General features: G+C 40.0%; 1 protein-coding gene across 6 annotated transcripts in view; it reads right to left on the bottom strand.

Moving 5' to 3' along the window:
- Positions 1 to 15,855, bottom strand: part of LOC103466869 (solute carrier family 41 member 3) — a 43,388-nt gene that overhangs the window by 17,054 nt on the left and 10,479 nt on the right. The window contains exon 1 of one of the 6 annotated variants that reach the window (XM_008412758.3): positions 887 to 3,128. The exons of the other annotated variants lie outside the window; for them this stretch is intronic. Within the exon in view, the coding sequence (XP_008410980.2) occupies positions 887 to 1,081 (195 nt within the window). The 5' untranslated portion in view covers positions 1,082 to 3,128. Of the gene's footprint in view, positions 1 to 886; positions 3,129 to 15,855 lie in introns of those variants that run through there. 6 annotated transcript variants of the gene reach the window in all.

A 15,855-nucleotide genomic window follows, 5' to 3' on the forward strand; every position in this document is an offset into this window, starting at 1 on the left:
TTGCTCAACTTGCACATGCTCAGTGCGGACCTCTAAAAGCCTGGCTATAAAGGCTGAGTATCCTGACTTACAGTAGTGTTTATAGAGGTTTGTGTTGGGTGTGCAGTGAGACTGATGAGCATTTATGTTCTCCCTGCATATTCTGCACTGCGCTTGGCTCTGTGTCTGCGCTTGCTAATTGGTAAAGTGTATGTAAATTAACTACAGGACCAGCCAATCATAGACAGGTCTTTTTTATCCAATCAGATTATATCCTTCAAATACTGTATTAATTTGGATAAATAACAACCAAGCACAACTAGCAAATCCATACAGTGCACCAAGCAGCAGACATTACTAAACTAAACAATAAAACTTCATACAATAAATGTGTGAATTTTGTACATATTCAAGAACATTTGTACACATGAATATTTAGACAAGCATAAAAATTTGTTTATTCATCATTGTCCATTTAAGATATTTCTGTTATTTTACTTTTAAATGTAACCATCATTCCATAGCTTGTTTTAAGATCCACTGGTTGATTACTAACTTACTTAGAATAGTTTTTTAAGACTCAGTAGTTGGTGCTGAAGTATTAACAATAATGTCTTCCAATAACACATAATCACCTAGTCATATTTTCACATTTCCTGTTAACTTGTAACAGTTTTTAACACCAAAACATGGACCGTCCTATCATTTACAAGTGTTTTAGAAGGGGTCTCATGTATTCACAAATTCAGTTGTTCATGGGCATCTGTAACCCCAAACCAAACTCTTCCAAATACCGGGTGTACCGGCACCATAATAAAGTTAGTTTTGAAACATTTTGACTGTACGCTGTACATCAATTTATCATCCCCCAAAAAGGAAGAATACATATCTAAAGTTTATTTCATACTTGCATAAGGTCCATTAGGATCCCAGCAGAGACCATTCCGAGTCCCGATATCAGGTACGGCACCATAACCTGCGCTGCGATGAGCCAGGAGCTCTCTGGCAGGAAACCATGTTCAGATCGTGTCAGCTTCCATGTCACGCCACGGAGCTTCTTGTCCTGGTAGCGAAGCTCCAACTCAAGACGAGTCACCACCATGTCGATGGGGGTCTGGAGGTCACTTTGAGGTAAGATATCCCATATTGAGAGAAACTTCAAGCAAAACACGAGTAGTGTTCCCTTCCTGTATGTCCAAAATAATCTTCGATTGGGTCAGTAGTCCAAAGAAGTCAACAGAGATGAAATTAAACAACGTTCTTGTTCATAGGACAAGGCCAATTTGTTTTAGGCATTCATTAGTGATGTTGCCAAACAACTTGACTAGTAGAAAAATGATTGTTCTGTGTCAAGAACTTTCAAGATTTTAATAACCACTTTAATTTGCCTTTAACTCTGATGAGAGAAATTGATCAGTAGTCCATCTTGTCAGGCAAAATCAAAGTTAGAGGCTTTAAATCTAAATTTAGGGCATGAAGTGAGGCATTCTTGGCCATGTAGTGAGTCAGCAGTGATGACGTACCTATCTGTCAGCCTTACTGGGGAACACATTCATTAACACCATTTCTGATTTATAGGTCACGACGTTCAACGAGCACCAGCACTAAACATCAATGTCTAAATCCTTGATTAAAAGGTAAATTTACTCCAACGTGTCAGATAGAGAGCCTGAAGATGATCCATCAGCTGTCGACGAGGTCTGATTGACCTCCTGTTGCTCCCAGATCACTTTGATTAACTTCACAGAGGGAGTTTGTTAAGTTGAGATGTAAATCCTCCTGATCCGGTCTGAAACACATTTGACCTCCATCTTTAAGGCAAAACTGTATCCCGCCACTGATGTCAGTTGCTCTGTGGAAGAAGACGATTCATATTCCCAGAAGGTCTTAAGAGTCAGAATCAGTCTGTTGTCTGATTTGGCCAGGCTCAAAATGAGGCTCAAAACGAGGGCCGAAATGAGAAACCAGAGTTCTGTGAAGCCGGTGAAAGATCCGGTGAGAGAATGGAGAAGCCGGTTTCTGGCAGACACAAGTGCCTGTTTCCTCCTGTCGGCATCAGTGTATCCTGCTCAGTGGTGACGTAGCGCAAAAGAGGCAGGGCTGTCTGGACGGTGCAAACTCTGGAGGGAAATGACTGGCTTCCCTTTCGCTCTCCTCCTCTCTGCGTGTCTGCCTCCCGTCCTCCTCCTCGCCATGTGACACCTCCCCCTCCCCACATCGGACAGTCATCCTCGCATTGCTCCCTCTCTCATCCACCTTGCTCTGATCTTGCTCTCCCCGTATCGTGACTCATTCTTTCTAGTCATCTATTTGTTTCCGTCGCTACCTCATATCTACCTGCTTGTGCACATCACGGAATGCACATCTTCTCAGTCCGTGTGACGCCACAAGACCGAGGAGACACACTCACTGTACAGCAAAACACTGATCTCATTTTAGCAGCTCAGCAGAACTAAAACTGATTTGAGAAGCACTTTTCAGGTCAGAACAGCGCTGGCTGACATACTGTACAGTAACAATATGTTCATAATAGTACTTATAGCACCTTACAGAGTTCAATATTATTTTATCCATTTTCTTTTTTCTATTTTTAGTCACTACTTCTTCCACAGAACAATTTGTATTACATTAATAGGGAACTCTAGAAGTTAATGTTGAGGATTGATAATTATCACAATCACAGTAGAAAGTCTGTAAGTTATAATTTTCAAGATCTTTCATGTCCACCTGATTGCTGGGGGTCCTGGTGCGATACCAGCAGGCAAGGGCGTAGGAACAAGTTTATCATTGGGGGGGACACATATCGGAAACTTGAAAGATCCGTAAATAGCTTGAGCAAAAATGTCAAACAATAGTGTCATCAACGTGTTACTCTAATCTGACCCCTTGTAACGAGTAATCTAACGTGTTACTATTTACAATCCAATAATCAGATTAAAATTACGTATCCAAGTTACGTATTTGTGATTATTTTTAGAAAAGACATATTGTTGCTTTCTTCTTTTTTCTTGGGGAGATACGTTTCATATGTAATACCAGCAACACAAACGTAAACGATGGAGGGAAAAGAGATGCACATTTTCTAGATGATGGATGAATTTTTCATTGAGTGATCAAATTTCTCTTTCAAAGTAACTATGCCATCCATGGCAACAAACTAACTACACTATATATCATATGTGTGTAGACTTGTCACAACAAATTTTGATTTTTGATAAACAATATTGTTGCTTTTAGTCCATTTTTAGTAATGTTAAGTAATTTAGTAATGGCAAAATTATAATGCAAGAACACAATCTGAAAGATCAGTAAACATTAAATCATAATGAACATTTAAGACTGCAACTGGAAGGCATTTCAAATATCAAAAATAAATAAACAAAAACGACAAATAAAATGAATTTTGAAGTCTTTCTTTGTAAATAAAATTTTCCTTCAAAAAAGGTTTAGCTGAGACCAAAGCACCAACCAGAAAGCGTTTATCATACAGTTTTTTGTAGAAAGAAAGATGAATAAAAAGAGAAGTGATAAATCATGCCAATGGAAATTATTGAATTTGTTGTAATTTATCATGAGCACGGAGCTCGGTTCATTGTGCGCGTTGAAGCGGACACGCAGCGGCACGAGCTGACGCCGCCGCATGCGCAGCGTGTCGCAGCGCCTCGTGCATCTCTGGATCTTTGCAACTCGGTGCGGATCACGCGCGCCGCTCTCCCAGGCGGCTCCAATGTAAATCTTAACTATAAACGCCATACCGCTGTCTTGGCTCAAAAACGCGAACTGTTACAATCGCGACTATAACTCAGCCTTCCGGAGAGTCAAAAAGTGGTATTTCAAGAGAGTAGAAGAAATCCTATGTTTTTTGAACAACAACATGTTTTGTTGCTAAGAGATGAGTGTGTTTACTGGTAACCAAGTGCCACGAAGTGAACTTCAGATTTTCACTTTTGCGAAATTTGCCAACGGTAAATGTCTTGTATCTAATCAGGTAAGCGTCATTTCGAAAGAGCTTTTGTTTTATAAACTATTGTTATTAATTTAGTTTTAAGAGATGAGCGGGGTTTTTTCTGGTAACGAACTGCCACGAAGTATAAATCGAAATTTTTACTTTTGTGTTGAATGTGTGTTAAAATATTTGCCACTAATGAAAAAAAAAAAACTTTTCTGCAAAATTCACCAACTGCACAATTCTTGTTAGTGTAAAATAAGTGGTATTTCAAGAGAGCGGGAGAAACATATTTTTTATCAATAAGAATTTTTGTTGCTACGTTGTTAAATCTGTTGCTAAGAGATGATCGCGTTTTCTGGTAACCAAGGTCCACAAAGTTCCATAAAGTAAACATCTGAGAGAGAGCAGAAGAAATACTATGTTTTTTGAACAATAACACTTTTTGTTGCTAATCTGTTGCTAAGAGATGAGTGTGTTTACTAGTAACCAAGTGACAATAAGTGAACTTCAGATTTTCACATTTGCGAAATTTGCCAACGGTAAATGTCTTGTATCTAATCAGGTAAGCGTCATTTCGAAAGAGCTTTTGTTTTATAAACTACTTGTTATTAATTTAGTTTTAAGAGATGAGCGGGGTTTTTTCTGGTAACGAACTGCCACGAAGTATAAATCGAAATTTTTACTTTTGTGTTGAATGTGTGTTAAAATATTTGCCACTAATGACAAAAAAAAAACTTTTCTGCAAAATTCACCAACTGCACAATTCTTGTTAGTGTAAAATAAGTGGTATTTCAAGAGAGCGGGAGAAACATATTTTTTATTAATAAGATTTTTTGTTGCTACGCTGTTAAATCTGTTGCCAAGAGATGATCGCGTTTTCTGGTAACCAAGGTCCACAAAGTTCCATAAAGTAAACATCTGAGGCCCCGTTTACACGACAACGATTTCGGGGGAAAACGGAAGAGTTTTGTTGCGTTTGTAGTGTGCGTTTACACGAAACCACCGAATGTTTTCTCTAACAACGGCACAGATTGAAAACGGGTTCCAGACCAGCTCATGCATAGTATGACGCAAAACATAGCTGCTTCCTACAATCCACAGAAGAAGAAGAAACTACTCACAATGCTGGTGTTACTGTTTCCCCATCAGATACGGTTCCCTCAGTGTCTCTTCACCGCTCCGCACCGCCCAGATGGCAAAATACACGGCTGCTTGTTCAGCGCTCTTATCTAGAGAACTACGGACCAGGACCAGCCCCGGCTCCAGACGAGTTTAACAGGAGGGGCATCGACTTATTTTGGGGGGCAAAATGAGTCTACGTAGCTGAACATAGACAACAACACCAGCAGCCTACAGGCTACTTGTTAACAAGCTTAACGTGCTGTATTGATATTAGCCAGTCATCTTTTAGCTATCATCACCTGCATCCAACAGCTTTACTCAACTCAGTCGGTTAGTTCGGGGGAAAAACTGTGCCAAGTTATTTACGTTTTGCTGGTTTGCTGCCATGATTCTAACACACACACACACACACACACACCTGCGCAGCAGCAGCAGGTCTCCTTCGCTGCCTCACAGGTGTAAACCCAGCGCAAGCGTCTCAGCGTTCATGTTGCGTTTGAAGGCGGCTCGGAAAAACAGGTTACGACTTGTTAGCGACGGATAAAACTGTTTTAACTGCTGAAAAAGGTAACAGAGGACACGGATATGGGACGTGCGGGAACTCCTATTTTATCAAATTGATATAGGAATAACAGACTGTTGGCCATTCCAAGGTAAAAACAATAAACAGCTTCCAGTCCGGGGCCGCTACAGACACCGTGAAAGCTCAAACAAGGTTTTTCGGCAAAGTTATCCCACTTTTTCCAACTGCATGCGCCCTAATCAGACGCACACAATGCGTGTTCTCTCACGGAAATCCACATGCCTTCAAGTACAACATTTTTTTAAACACATGCGCACTTTCAAAGTTTCAAAGAACCTAGCACCAACTAGGCGCAGCAAGAGCATTACACGTTTTCGATGTGCACCGTTACTGTGTAAACACAGATCGTAATCAGAACGTTATCGTGTAAACGATCCAACAAAAACGGAACAAAAGTGCCGTTTTTGTTGGATCGTTGTCGTGTAAACGCCCCCTGAGACAGAGCAGCAGAAAAACTATGTTTTTTGAACAATAACAATTTTTGTTGCTAAGAGATTACCTTAGCAACAAGGATGACTCCTAGAACTGGCTTTAATTCTTGAGTTAAAGGAATTCTATTAAAAAACAGAAACACCCGCTTTAAAAGCAGACTTAAAAGCACCCTATGTATCATCTGATATTGTTCGGACAGGTTCGGATCTGATATCACTTGCCTTGTTAAATTTCCTGTTCCCAAATTCTCTGACGAGGCCCAGAAATTTGATAACGAGTCAGATTTCTAAGTTTTAAAATGTTATCAGAAAGGTAGAAAGTTTGCAAATTATTTTCCTTACACTGAGTGCTCAGTTATGCAGCACTTTGTGTTGATCTGAAGTAATCAACTTTGTTGTAAAATATCTTGGAATTTGTGGCTGCAGCATTGCAATAGAAATAGTTATGGGATGTGAGCACATCATGGTGCTTGTTAAAGAGCCCTAAATATTGTATGTTTATGTTATTTCCCTCAGTTGCTCAACATATGCTGTTGCAGAAACTCACAGTTTCAGTGTTGGGGTCACATTGTGTTTGGGAAATGTTTGATAGTTGTGCACATAAGAAAAAAATAATGTAGTTTACTGCTAGGTGAAACGCTAGTTAAAATCAAACCTACTTGGAGATACTCAGACAATGTGTATATTTTATTCATATTTATACAAATTCCCTTCTCACCCTTCCGCAGGTGGACTCTCTCATCCTCTGAGCTCAGGTCCTCTACCAGAGGCCTGGGAGCTTGAGGGTTCTGCGCAGTATCTTGGCTGTGCCGAGAACCTGACATTTCTGGACTGAGATGTCTGATGCTGTTCCTGGGATCTGTTTTAGCCACTGCTCCAGTTTGGGGGTGACTGCCCCGAGGGCCCCGATGACCACAGGCACTACCACAGGTCCCTGCGCACCTCGGCCCTGTAGACGCAGGGTGAATCCTAGCAACCTGAGGCCTCTTTTCCGGGAGCACCGGACGCCACCTGATGGTGTAGACCCGCCGATTTCTGCCAGGATCGGTTTGATAAATGCCAGGTTGCTGACAAATAAAACTTTCGTCATTAGGGATTTTTTTTCCTCTTATTGATTGGATGTTTTTTTAACAGAATCATGGACAAGTGGTTTGGTGACTCCAGCATTTTTAATGAACTTGTGCCACAGAACTGCGGCTATTTTAATGCTCCAAGGATGTCGGGTTCCGGTGGAGGAATAGTGACTGTTTTTAAAAGCAGTTTTACTTGTAAACAGTTCCCTCTGGCCTCGTTTAGTAGCTTTGAGATCAGCCTATTTGAACTCGGCAGCTCTCACACTGTGCTATGTGCAGCGGTCTATCGGCCACCAAAGTACAACAAAAAATTTATAAATGACTTTTCTGATTTCCTGGCTGATATTATGCCAAGGTATGACCGAGTTCTCATTGTTGGTGATTTTAATATTCATGTCTGTCGTCCTACTTCACCTATGGCTCAGTCATTTCTTTATGTTACTGATTCTTTTAATTTTGTGCAGTCTAACTGGTGCTTTCCATGAGCATGGTCACAGTCTTGATCTGGTTTTATCTTATGGTTTACCAGTTTGTAATTTAGTGATTGGTGACTCATTATTTTCAGACCATATGCCTGTTTTATTTGAGATAACGCCGTCCTGTGCTAAAGCTAAAGCATGCGCTGCTGCTCGGTTCTATCCTGTTCTTAACCCTTCTACTGCTGGTCAGTTTTCTTCTGTTTTTAATCAATTTATTGGTGTATAAAGTGGTTCATAAATAAAGTTGGTATGGGATGGTATGGTCCTGTGGTCTTCACTTTCCAGGTCTTTTCCAGTTCCTCTCTGAGGCCCTGGTGTTTCTCCAGTTTCTCGTGCTCCTTTTTCCTGATGTTGTAATCACTTGGTATTGCTACATCCACCACAACGGCTTTCCTCTGTTCTTTATCCACCACCACAACGTCCGGTTGGTTCCTCATTACCATTTTGTCTGTCTGGATCTGGTAGTCCCACAGGATCTTAGCTCAGTTATTCTCCACCACCTTCGGGGTGTTCCCCACTTTGATCTCGGGGCTTCCAGTCCATATTCTGCACAGATGTTTCTGTACACTATGCCCACCACTTGGTTATGTCGTTCCATGTTCGCTTTCCCTGCCAGCATCTTGCACCCTGCTGTTATGTGCTGGTTTGTCTCAGGGGCCTCCTTGCACAACCTACACCTTGGGTCTTGTCTGGTGTGGTAGATCTGAGCCTCTATTGCTCTGGTGTTTAGGGCCTGTTCCTGTGCAGCCAGGATGAGAGCCTCTGTGCTGTCCTTGAGTTCAGCTTTTTCCAGCCATTGGTAGGATATCCTGATATCAGCCACTTCAGTTATTTGTCGGTGGTTCATCCCATGTAGGGGCTTGTCCTCCCATGATGGTACCTCCAGCACGTCATCCTCTGTTCCCCACTGTCTGAGACATTTATTGAGCACATCGTCTGTTGAGACCTTGTCCTTGGTGTATTGATGGATCTTGGATGTTTCATCCTGGACAGTGGCTCTCATACTCACTAGTCCTCTGCCTCTTTCCTTGCGGCTAGTCTCAGGGTGCTGAATTTGGGGTGGGACCCTCCATGCATGGTTAGTAGCTTCAGAGTCTTAACATCAGTGGCGTCATCTCCTCCTTTGGCCAGCTAATTATTTATTTATGTATTTATTTTTATTTCTAACAGACAGAAAAGACAATCAAGAAAGAAAAAAAAATAGAATGAAAGACTACAGAAATAAGAGGTAAAACAAATTATTATGCCCAAGTGACATGCAAATTTTATATTTTCTGTTTGAAAAGGAGCAGGTAGAAGATGTAATATATTATAATGTCCTGCCCCTTTCATACTTATCAATTTATAATCAATTAACTGTCAAAACATCAAAACGAGACAACCTGTTTCCATTTTACATGACATTTAAAGATGTCCCATTATTTAAACAGTATTTATATCATCAATAGTATTTACAGACTTTAAAACAGTCATCTTATAGAACATATTTTGCAATAAGCTCCTTTTTAATCAGTTTTTTAAGCTGGTTTATATTTCTACTTTTTTGAACTCATCATTTAATCCATTCTATACATCTTCTCTACGCACCGATAAACAAAAACTCTGCATGGTTGTTCTAATACATTGTTTTTTAAAATGTCCTTCACCTCTTAAATTATAACCGCCCTCTCTGTCACAAAACATTTTCTGTATATTGGGTGGAAGTTGCTGATTTCTGACCTTTAAACATGAATTGTACAGTTTTAATATTTCAGTAAAAATTGACCGATTACCGGTCGATCTACATTCCCACCCTCATCTATGGTCATGAGCTTTGGGTCATGACTGAAAGAACGAGATCACGGGTACAAGGGGCCGAAATGGGTTTCCTCCGCAGGGTGGCTGGTCTCTCCCTTAGAGATAGGGTGAGAAGCTCGGTCATCCGGGAGGGACTCAGAGTAGAGCCGCTGCTCCTTCACGTCGAGAGGAGCCAGTTGAGGTGGCTCGGGCATCTGGTCAGGATGCCTCCTGGACGCCTCCCTGGTAGGTGTTCTGGGCACGTCCCACCGGGAGGAGGCCTCGGGGAAGACCCAGGACACGCTGGAGGGATTATGTCTCTCGGCTGGCCTGGGAACACCTTGGCTTATCCAGGGTCGCGACCCGACCCCGGATAAGCGGAAGAAAATGGATGGATGGATGGATGGATGGATAATATTTCAGTATGGGGGTATTCTGGGACCTTGTTTCTCAGCTTGGGTTCCCCTCTTTTTACTGTACATATGCCCAATAGGTTTTATTTTAAATCGCCACAGTAAAGGATTCCAAAAAGGTTTGGTTCCCTCAATTTAGAAAACTCAAGAAATCACCTGCCTTATTTACCTTCCTTGCGGCTCGTGTTTAGTCAGAATGCTGGATTTGGGGTGGAGCCCTCCATGCATGGTGAGTAGTTTCAGAGTCTTAACATCCGTGGTGTTTATCTCCTCCTTTGGCCAACTAATTATTCCTGCAGGGTCTCTGATTACTGGTAAGGCGTAGCTGTTTATTGCACTGCTCTTGTTCTTGGGTGATTCTTTTTTTGCGGCAACATTTCGGCCTCAGGATTTTTGAAAAAAAATAATAATAATGTTTTAAGTTTTAAATATTTTGTTACAACACTGACATGTTTAACAATAAGAAATTAATAATGGGCAAGCTCAGGATTGGATAAATTAATAATTACTGTAATAATTAGTGTTTTTTTTCACCATTGTCTCTGAATGTGTTCCACCCTGTTATGAACATTTACATATAGACCATAATTAGTTAAACATTTAAATTTTGAATAATAATGACTTTTTCTTAAAAAGAGTGTGTCCCTTTTACTATATAATATGTTTTAATCTTGAAATTGTAACACATCATGAAGTTACCAATAATTTATGACTGTACTGTAAAGAAAAAACTGTTTTTTTACTCATTATTACTGACAGCATTGAAAATATTGCTAATTTTAAAAAACATATACCAATATTTGCATTTATTGGTCTTCAAATCCCAACATGGCACATAAAAATTCACAGTACTTAATGTTTCTGTAACAATATTTAATAAAAACATGTGTGGAATGGAACATAACATGGTGGATTGTCCCATAACAGAGTGGAAAATCAAAGTCTTTGATTCTAAAATCTGATGATTTTCATTATTAGTTGCAGGATTTCCTCTTTCAAGTCAAAGTATAGGTAGAGTATTTGTCCTGGCTCTATTTGACCAAAACAAGTGACATCCCTGTAGTGGATTTTCCCATGACAGGTACTCATTGTACCTCAGACTACTCTGCAAATCTATTCCATCATCTGACATTTTTTTATTTGACTTAAAGTTATTACTTTTCACCCTAATTTCTACCTTATTTTGTTCATGAACATAACAGGGTGGAACATTTCTAACTAATCTACCTGTAGCTCTTTATGCGGTCAATATTTAGCTAGCTAACCTTCAACAAAACAAACCTTTAATGACTAAATCTAATATGTTTTTTAAATTCTACTGAATAAACATTTTTTACAATCTATCCTAACAGGGTGGAATATACAAGTTTAACATATTTAAGCTAAGAAAAAGTACAGAGATAGTGACAGTTGAAGCTTACTTTGTTTTCCATGGTTGAATTCACATCAAAACCAATTGATGTCACTTACATTAAATGGTTTTTATGGAATTTTAGACTTTTTGAAGGCAGAAATGAAACATCATAACAGGGCGGACCCTGTTATGATCCACAGGGTCATAACAGGGTCTACATGTCATCCATGTAGAGGAGGGTTAGGGTAACATTAATGGTGGCCCCATTCTTGAGTCGGTACTGGGACATGCATAATATGAAGAAAATATCATATTACATATTAAAATAAGGTTTAGTTCAGTCAATCAACTTATGATAGATAGATAGATAGATAGATAGATAGATAGATAGATAGATAGATAGATAGATAGATAGATAGATAGATAGATAGATAGATAGATAGATAGATAGATAGATAGATAGATAGATAGATAGATAGATAGATAGATATTATAGTTTAAATGTCATGAGGAAGTCTATTACACTGCTGCACTGGGGACACATGAAATTGAACATGTCAGTCACCAAAAAGGTGTGTAAAGAACAAAATATTTAAAAGGCATTTCATTTATATTTGAATAATGGCAAACATCTAAATGTATAATTAAAATATTTTGTTGTAAATATTTGGCACATTTTACAAAAAATAATTGTAAGCAAAACATGGGGACATGGAATGTTGCCGCAAAAAAAGAATCACCCTCAGAGCTGGCTTCTCAGGACTTGCCTTAATTGTTGGAAGTATTTGGCTGTGGCTCCTTTCCTTGTGACCTCATCGAGGTTGCCATTTGCTTGTGGTATTCCCAGGTACTTGTAACTGTCCTCAATGTCTGCTATTGTTCCTTCTGGGAGTGAGACCCCTTCTGTGTGGATGACCTTCCCTCCATCCGACCACACTTCTCTAGTCCGAATGACATCCCAACGTCAGTGCTGAAGATCCTGGTGGTGTGTATTAGTGAGTCGATGTCTTGCTCGCTCTTGGTGTACAGCTTAATGTCATCCATGTAGAGCAGGGTTAGGGTAACATTAATGGTGGCCCCATTCTTGAGTCGGTATCCATAGCCAGTCTTGTTGGTGATTTGGCTGAGGAGGTTCAGATGCAGAACAGCAGTGGACACTTGTGCAAGTGGTTTGCAGTTTGCATTATATAAAAATAAATAAATAAAATAAACAAAACTGCAACTGCAAACCAATTGTGCAAGTGGTTTGCAGTATATATTTTAAAAATAAATAAATAAATAAAAAACTGCCCTGCGACAGACTGGCGACCTGTCCAGGTGACCCCGCCTCTCGCCCGGAACGTTAGCTGGCGATAGGCACCAGCAACCCTCCTGACCCCACTAAGGGACAAGGGTGTAAGAAAATGGATGGATGGATGGATAAAAAACTGCAACTGCAAACCAACTGTGCAGTTTGCAGCATATATATATATATATATATATTAAAAAATAAATAAATTAAAAATAAAAATAAAAAAAAACCTGCAACTGCAAACCACTTGCACAAGTGTCAATCAAATGGGGCAGAAATCAAACACTGGAAAGAATCAGGCCAGTTGGACTGCCAGTCTCCTGTTGGGCATTTGGACTGAAAACTGTGTGAGACTGAGCTTTAACAACCTCCACTGGTCTGCTGTCCAGTATCAGCGTAGAGGAAGAAAAGCTAAACATGCTTCAGAGCTGTGAGAGAAGACGACTCTGAACTGTTGACGCTTGTTTCATCTGTGGACAACATAGACATTTCCTGAGGGACGATCTGGACAACCCAAAGATCCAACGACAAAACCAGTTGGACTGACAGGAAGCCGGAGGAAAGAGACGGGGGAGGATTTGGCTGCAGCAACGCCGAGACCGAGTGGGGGAGAGGGGCGAGAAGGAAGGAACAACATGAACCCACTGTGAAGGACGACCTGTCTGTAATGTCCATCTAGATCATGACTTTAAATCTGAAACAACAGAGCAACAGAGTGAGCAGCAAAACTTCACTCTACCAAGTATCAAGTACTTCAACTTTTGACACCAAAGAGGACAATGTCCAGAGCAACAGCTAGTTTGGATGTTTCTGAAAGGCTCTCCACTCAAAGAACTATTGCTCACATTACTTGAGTTGAATAAACAATTTAGTGAGACTTGAGTAAAGCATACAAACCTAATTTAAGTAAGAATAGGTATTGACTTTTAGAGTGTTCTAGGCAAGGGCGTAGGAACGAGTCTGTCATTGGGGGCGACGCATATCGGAAACCTGACAGATCAGTAAATATTTTGAGTAAAATGTCAAACAATTATGCCATCAACACATCAGTAAAGCGTTACTCTAATCTGACCATTGTTTCAGTAACAAGTAATCTAACACGTTACTATTTACAATCCAATAATCAGGATTCCAGGATGAACACTCACTTTAGCATTTGCCTCACAACTAGCAAGCTACATACTCTGGTAGCACAGACAGGCTACCAGATTCTGATATATCTTATTGGTCAAAAGACATTTGATTATTGGTCAAAATGCACTGATATAAATTGACTTGCAGTTGAACTGGTTATACTTCTTTCTAAAACCAAAGTAAAAAACAAATAATAAAATAGGACTCAGCAGTTTTAAACTCAATACAGCAGTTTGACCAACAAAAATAAAATCTAAAAAAACAAGTTTTGTTCTTCTTGAACAACTCTCTACATCAGTGCAACAATTTGATCTACAAAATAAATAAAAATTATGCTTTTCACATCTAACAGACCTTTAGCTCCTCACTGTTAACTCAGTCTCACTTTCCAGCTCTGCATTCAGTAACTTACCAAACATGAGCCATAAAAAGCTCTATGTTTTTTCCCTGTCATTTTCAGCTGCAAACATTCAATTGAAATATCTACTGATACGTGTTTCTGTCTCTGCCTCCCTCTGACTCTCTGCATCCTGATGTTCCTGCAGGGATTCATGGATTTACAACAGACACTGCAGTAATTTACCGTGTCAGAATGTGAACTAAATATAAAAAGTATGTTTTTATCATACAGAATGAGAATTTAAACAACTTCATTTTCAGATGTATACATTATTAGGCCCCGTTTACACGACAACGATTTCGGGGGAAAACGGAAGAGTTTTGTTGCGTTTGTAATGTGCATTTACACGAAACCACCGAATGTTTTCTCTAACAACGGCACAGATTGAAAACGGGTTCCAGACCAGCTCATGCATAGTATGACGCAAAACATAGCTGCTTCCTACAATCCACAGAAGAAGAAGAAACTACTCACAATGCTGGTGTTACTGTTTCCCCATCAGATTCGGTTCCCTCAGTGTCTCTTCACCGCTCCGCACCGCCCAGGTGGCAAAATACAGGCTGCTTGTTCAGCGCTCTTATCTAGAGAACTACGGACCAGGACCAGCCCGGCTCCAGACGAGTTTAACAGGAGGGGCATCGACTTATTTTGGGGGGCAAAATGAGTCTACGTAGCTGAACATAGACAACAACACCAGCAGCCTACAGGCTACTTGTTAACAAGCTTAACGTGCTGTGTTGATATTAGCTAGTCATCTTTTAGCTATCATCACCTGCATCCAACAGCTTTACTCAACTCAGTCGGTTAGTTCGGGGGCAAAACTGTGCAGTTATTTACGTTTTGCTGGTTTGCTGCCATGATTCTAACACACCTGCGCAGCAGCAGCAGGTCTCCTTCGCTGCCTCACAGGTGTAAACCCAGCGCAAGCGTCTCAGCGTTCATGTTGCGTTTGAAGGCGGCTCGGAAAAACAGGTTACGACTTGTTAGCGATGGATAAAACTGTTTTAACTGCTGAAAAAGGTAACAGAGGACACGGATATGGGACGTGCGGGAACTCCTATTTTATCAAATTGATATAGGAATAACAGACTGTTGGCCATTCCAAGGTAAAAACAATAAACAGCTTCCAGTCCGGGCCGCTACAGACACCGTGAAAGCTCAAACAAGGTTTTTCGGCAAAGTTATCCCACTTTTTCCAACTGCATGCGCCCTAATCAGACACACACAATGCGTGTTTTCTCACGGAAATCCACATGCCTTCAAGTACAACTTTTTTTTAAACACATGCGCATTTTCAAAGTTTCAAAGAACCTAGCTCCAACTAGGTGCAGCGAGAGCATTACACGTTTTCGATGTGTACCGTTACTGTGTAAACACAGATCGTAATCAGAACGTTATCGTGTAAACGATCCAACAAAAACGGAACAAAAGTGCCGTTTTTGTTGGATCGTTGTCGTGTAAACGCCCCCTTATACATCTCAATTCTATTTACTTTGTAGCGAAACTTTTCACTAATTTATTTTTAAACCTCTCCTCGAGCACTTTTCTTATTGTCTCCTGTAATTAATATAATTTTTTATATAATTAATATAATTTTTCTATCTTCACACTCTGAAACTCCACCTGGCTCTCTTATGTCTTCACTGACCTGCTCCTCTCATAATAAAATAGTTTAGTTTATTTAAAAGTTAAAAACAGTTCATACATATTTCAATAAACTAAATGAAGACCTCACCAGAGCTTCTTCATCTTTCTTCAACATCATTGTAGCACTGCTGTTCTCCTAAATATCTAAATAATATAATATATAAATACACGTTAAGTGGTCAAGTATGATCAGGTGTTGCTCACTTTAAATAATAAAAAGGCTC

This window comes from Poecilia reticulata, chromosome 7 (genome assembly GCF_904066995.2).
Source record: "Poecilia reticulata chromosome 7, P_reticulata-male-v2, whole genome shotgun sequence".
NCBI lineage: Eukaryota > Metazoa > Chordata > Actinopteri > Cyprinodontiformes > Poeciliidae > Poecilia > Poecilia reticulata.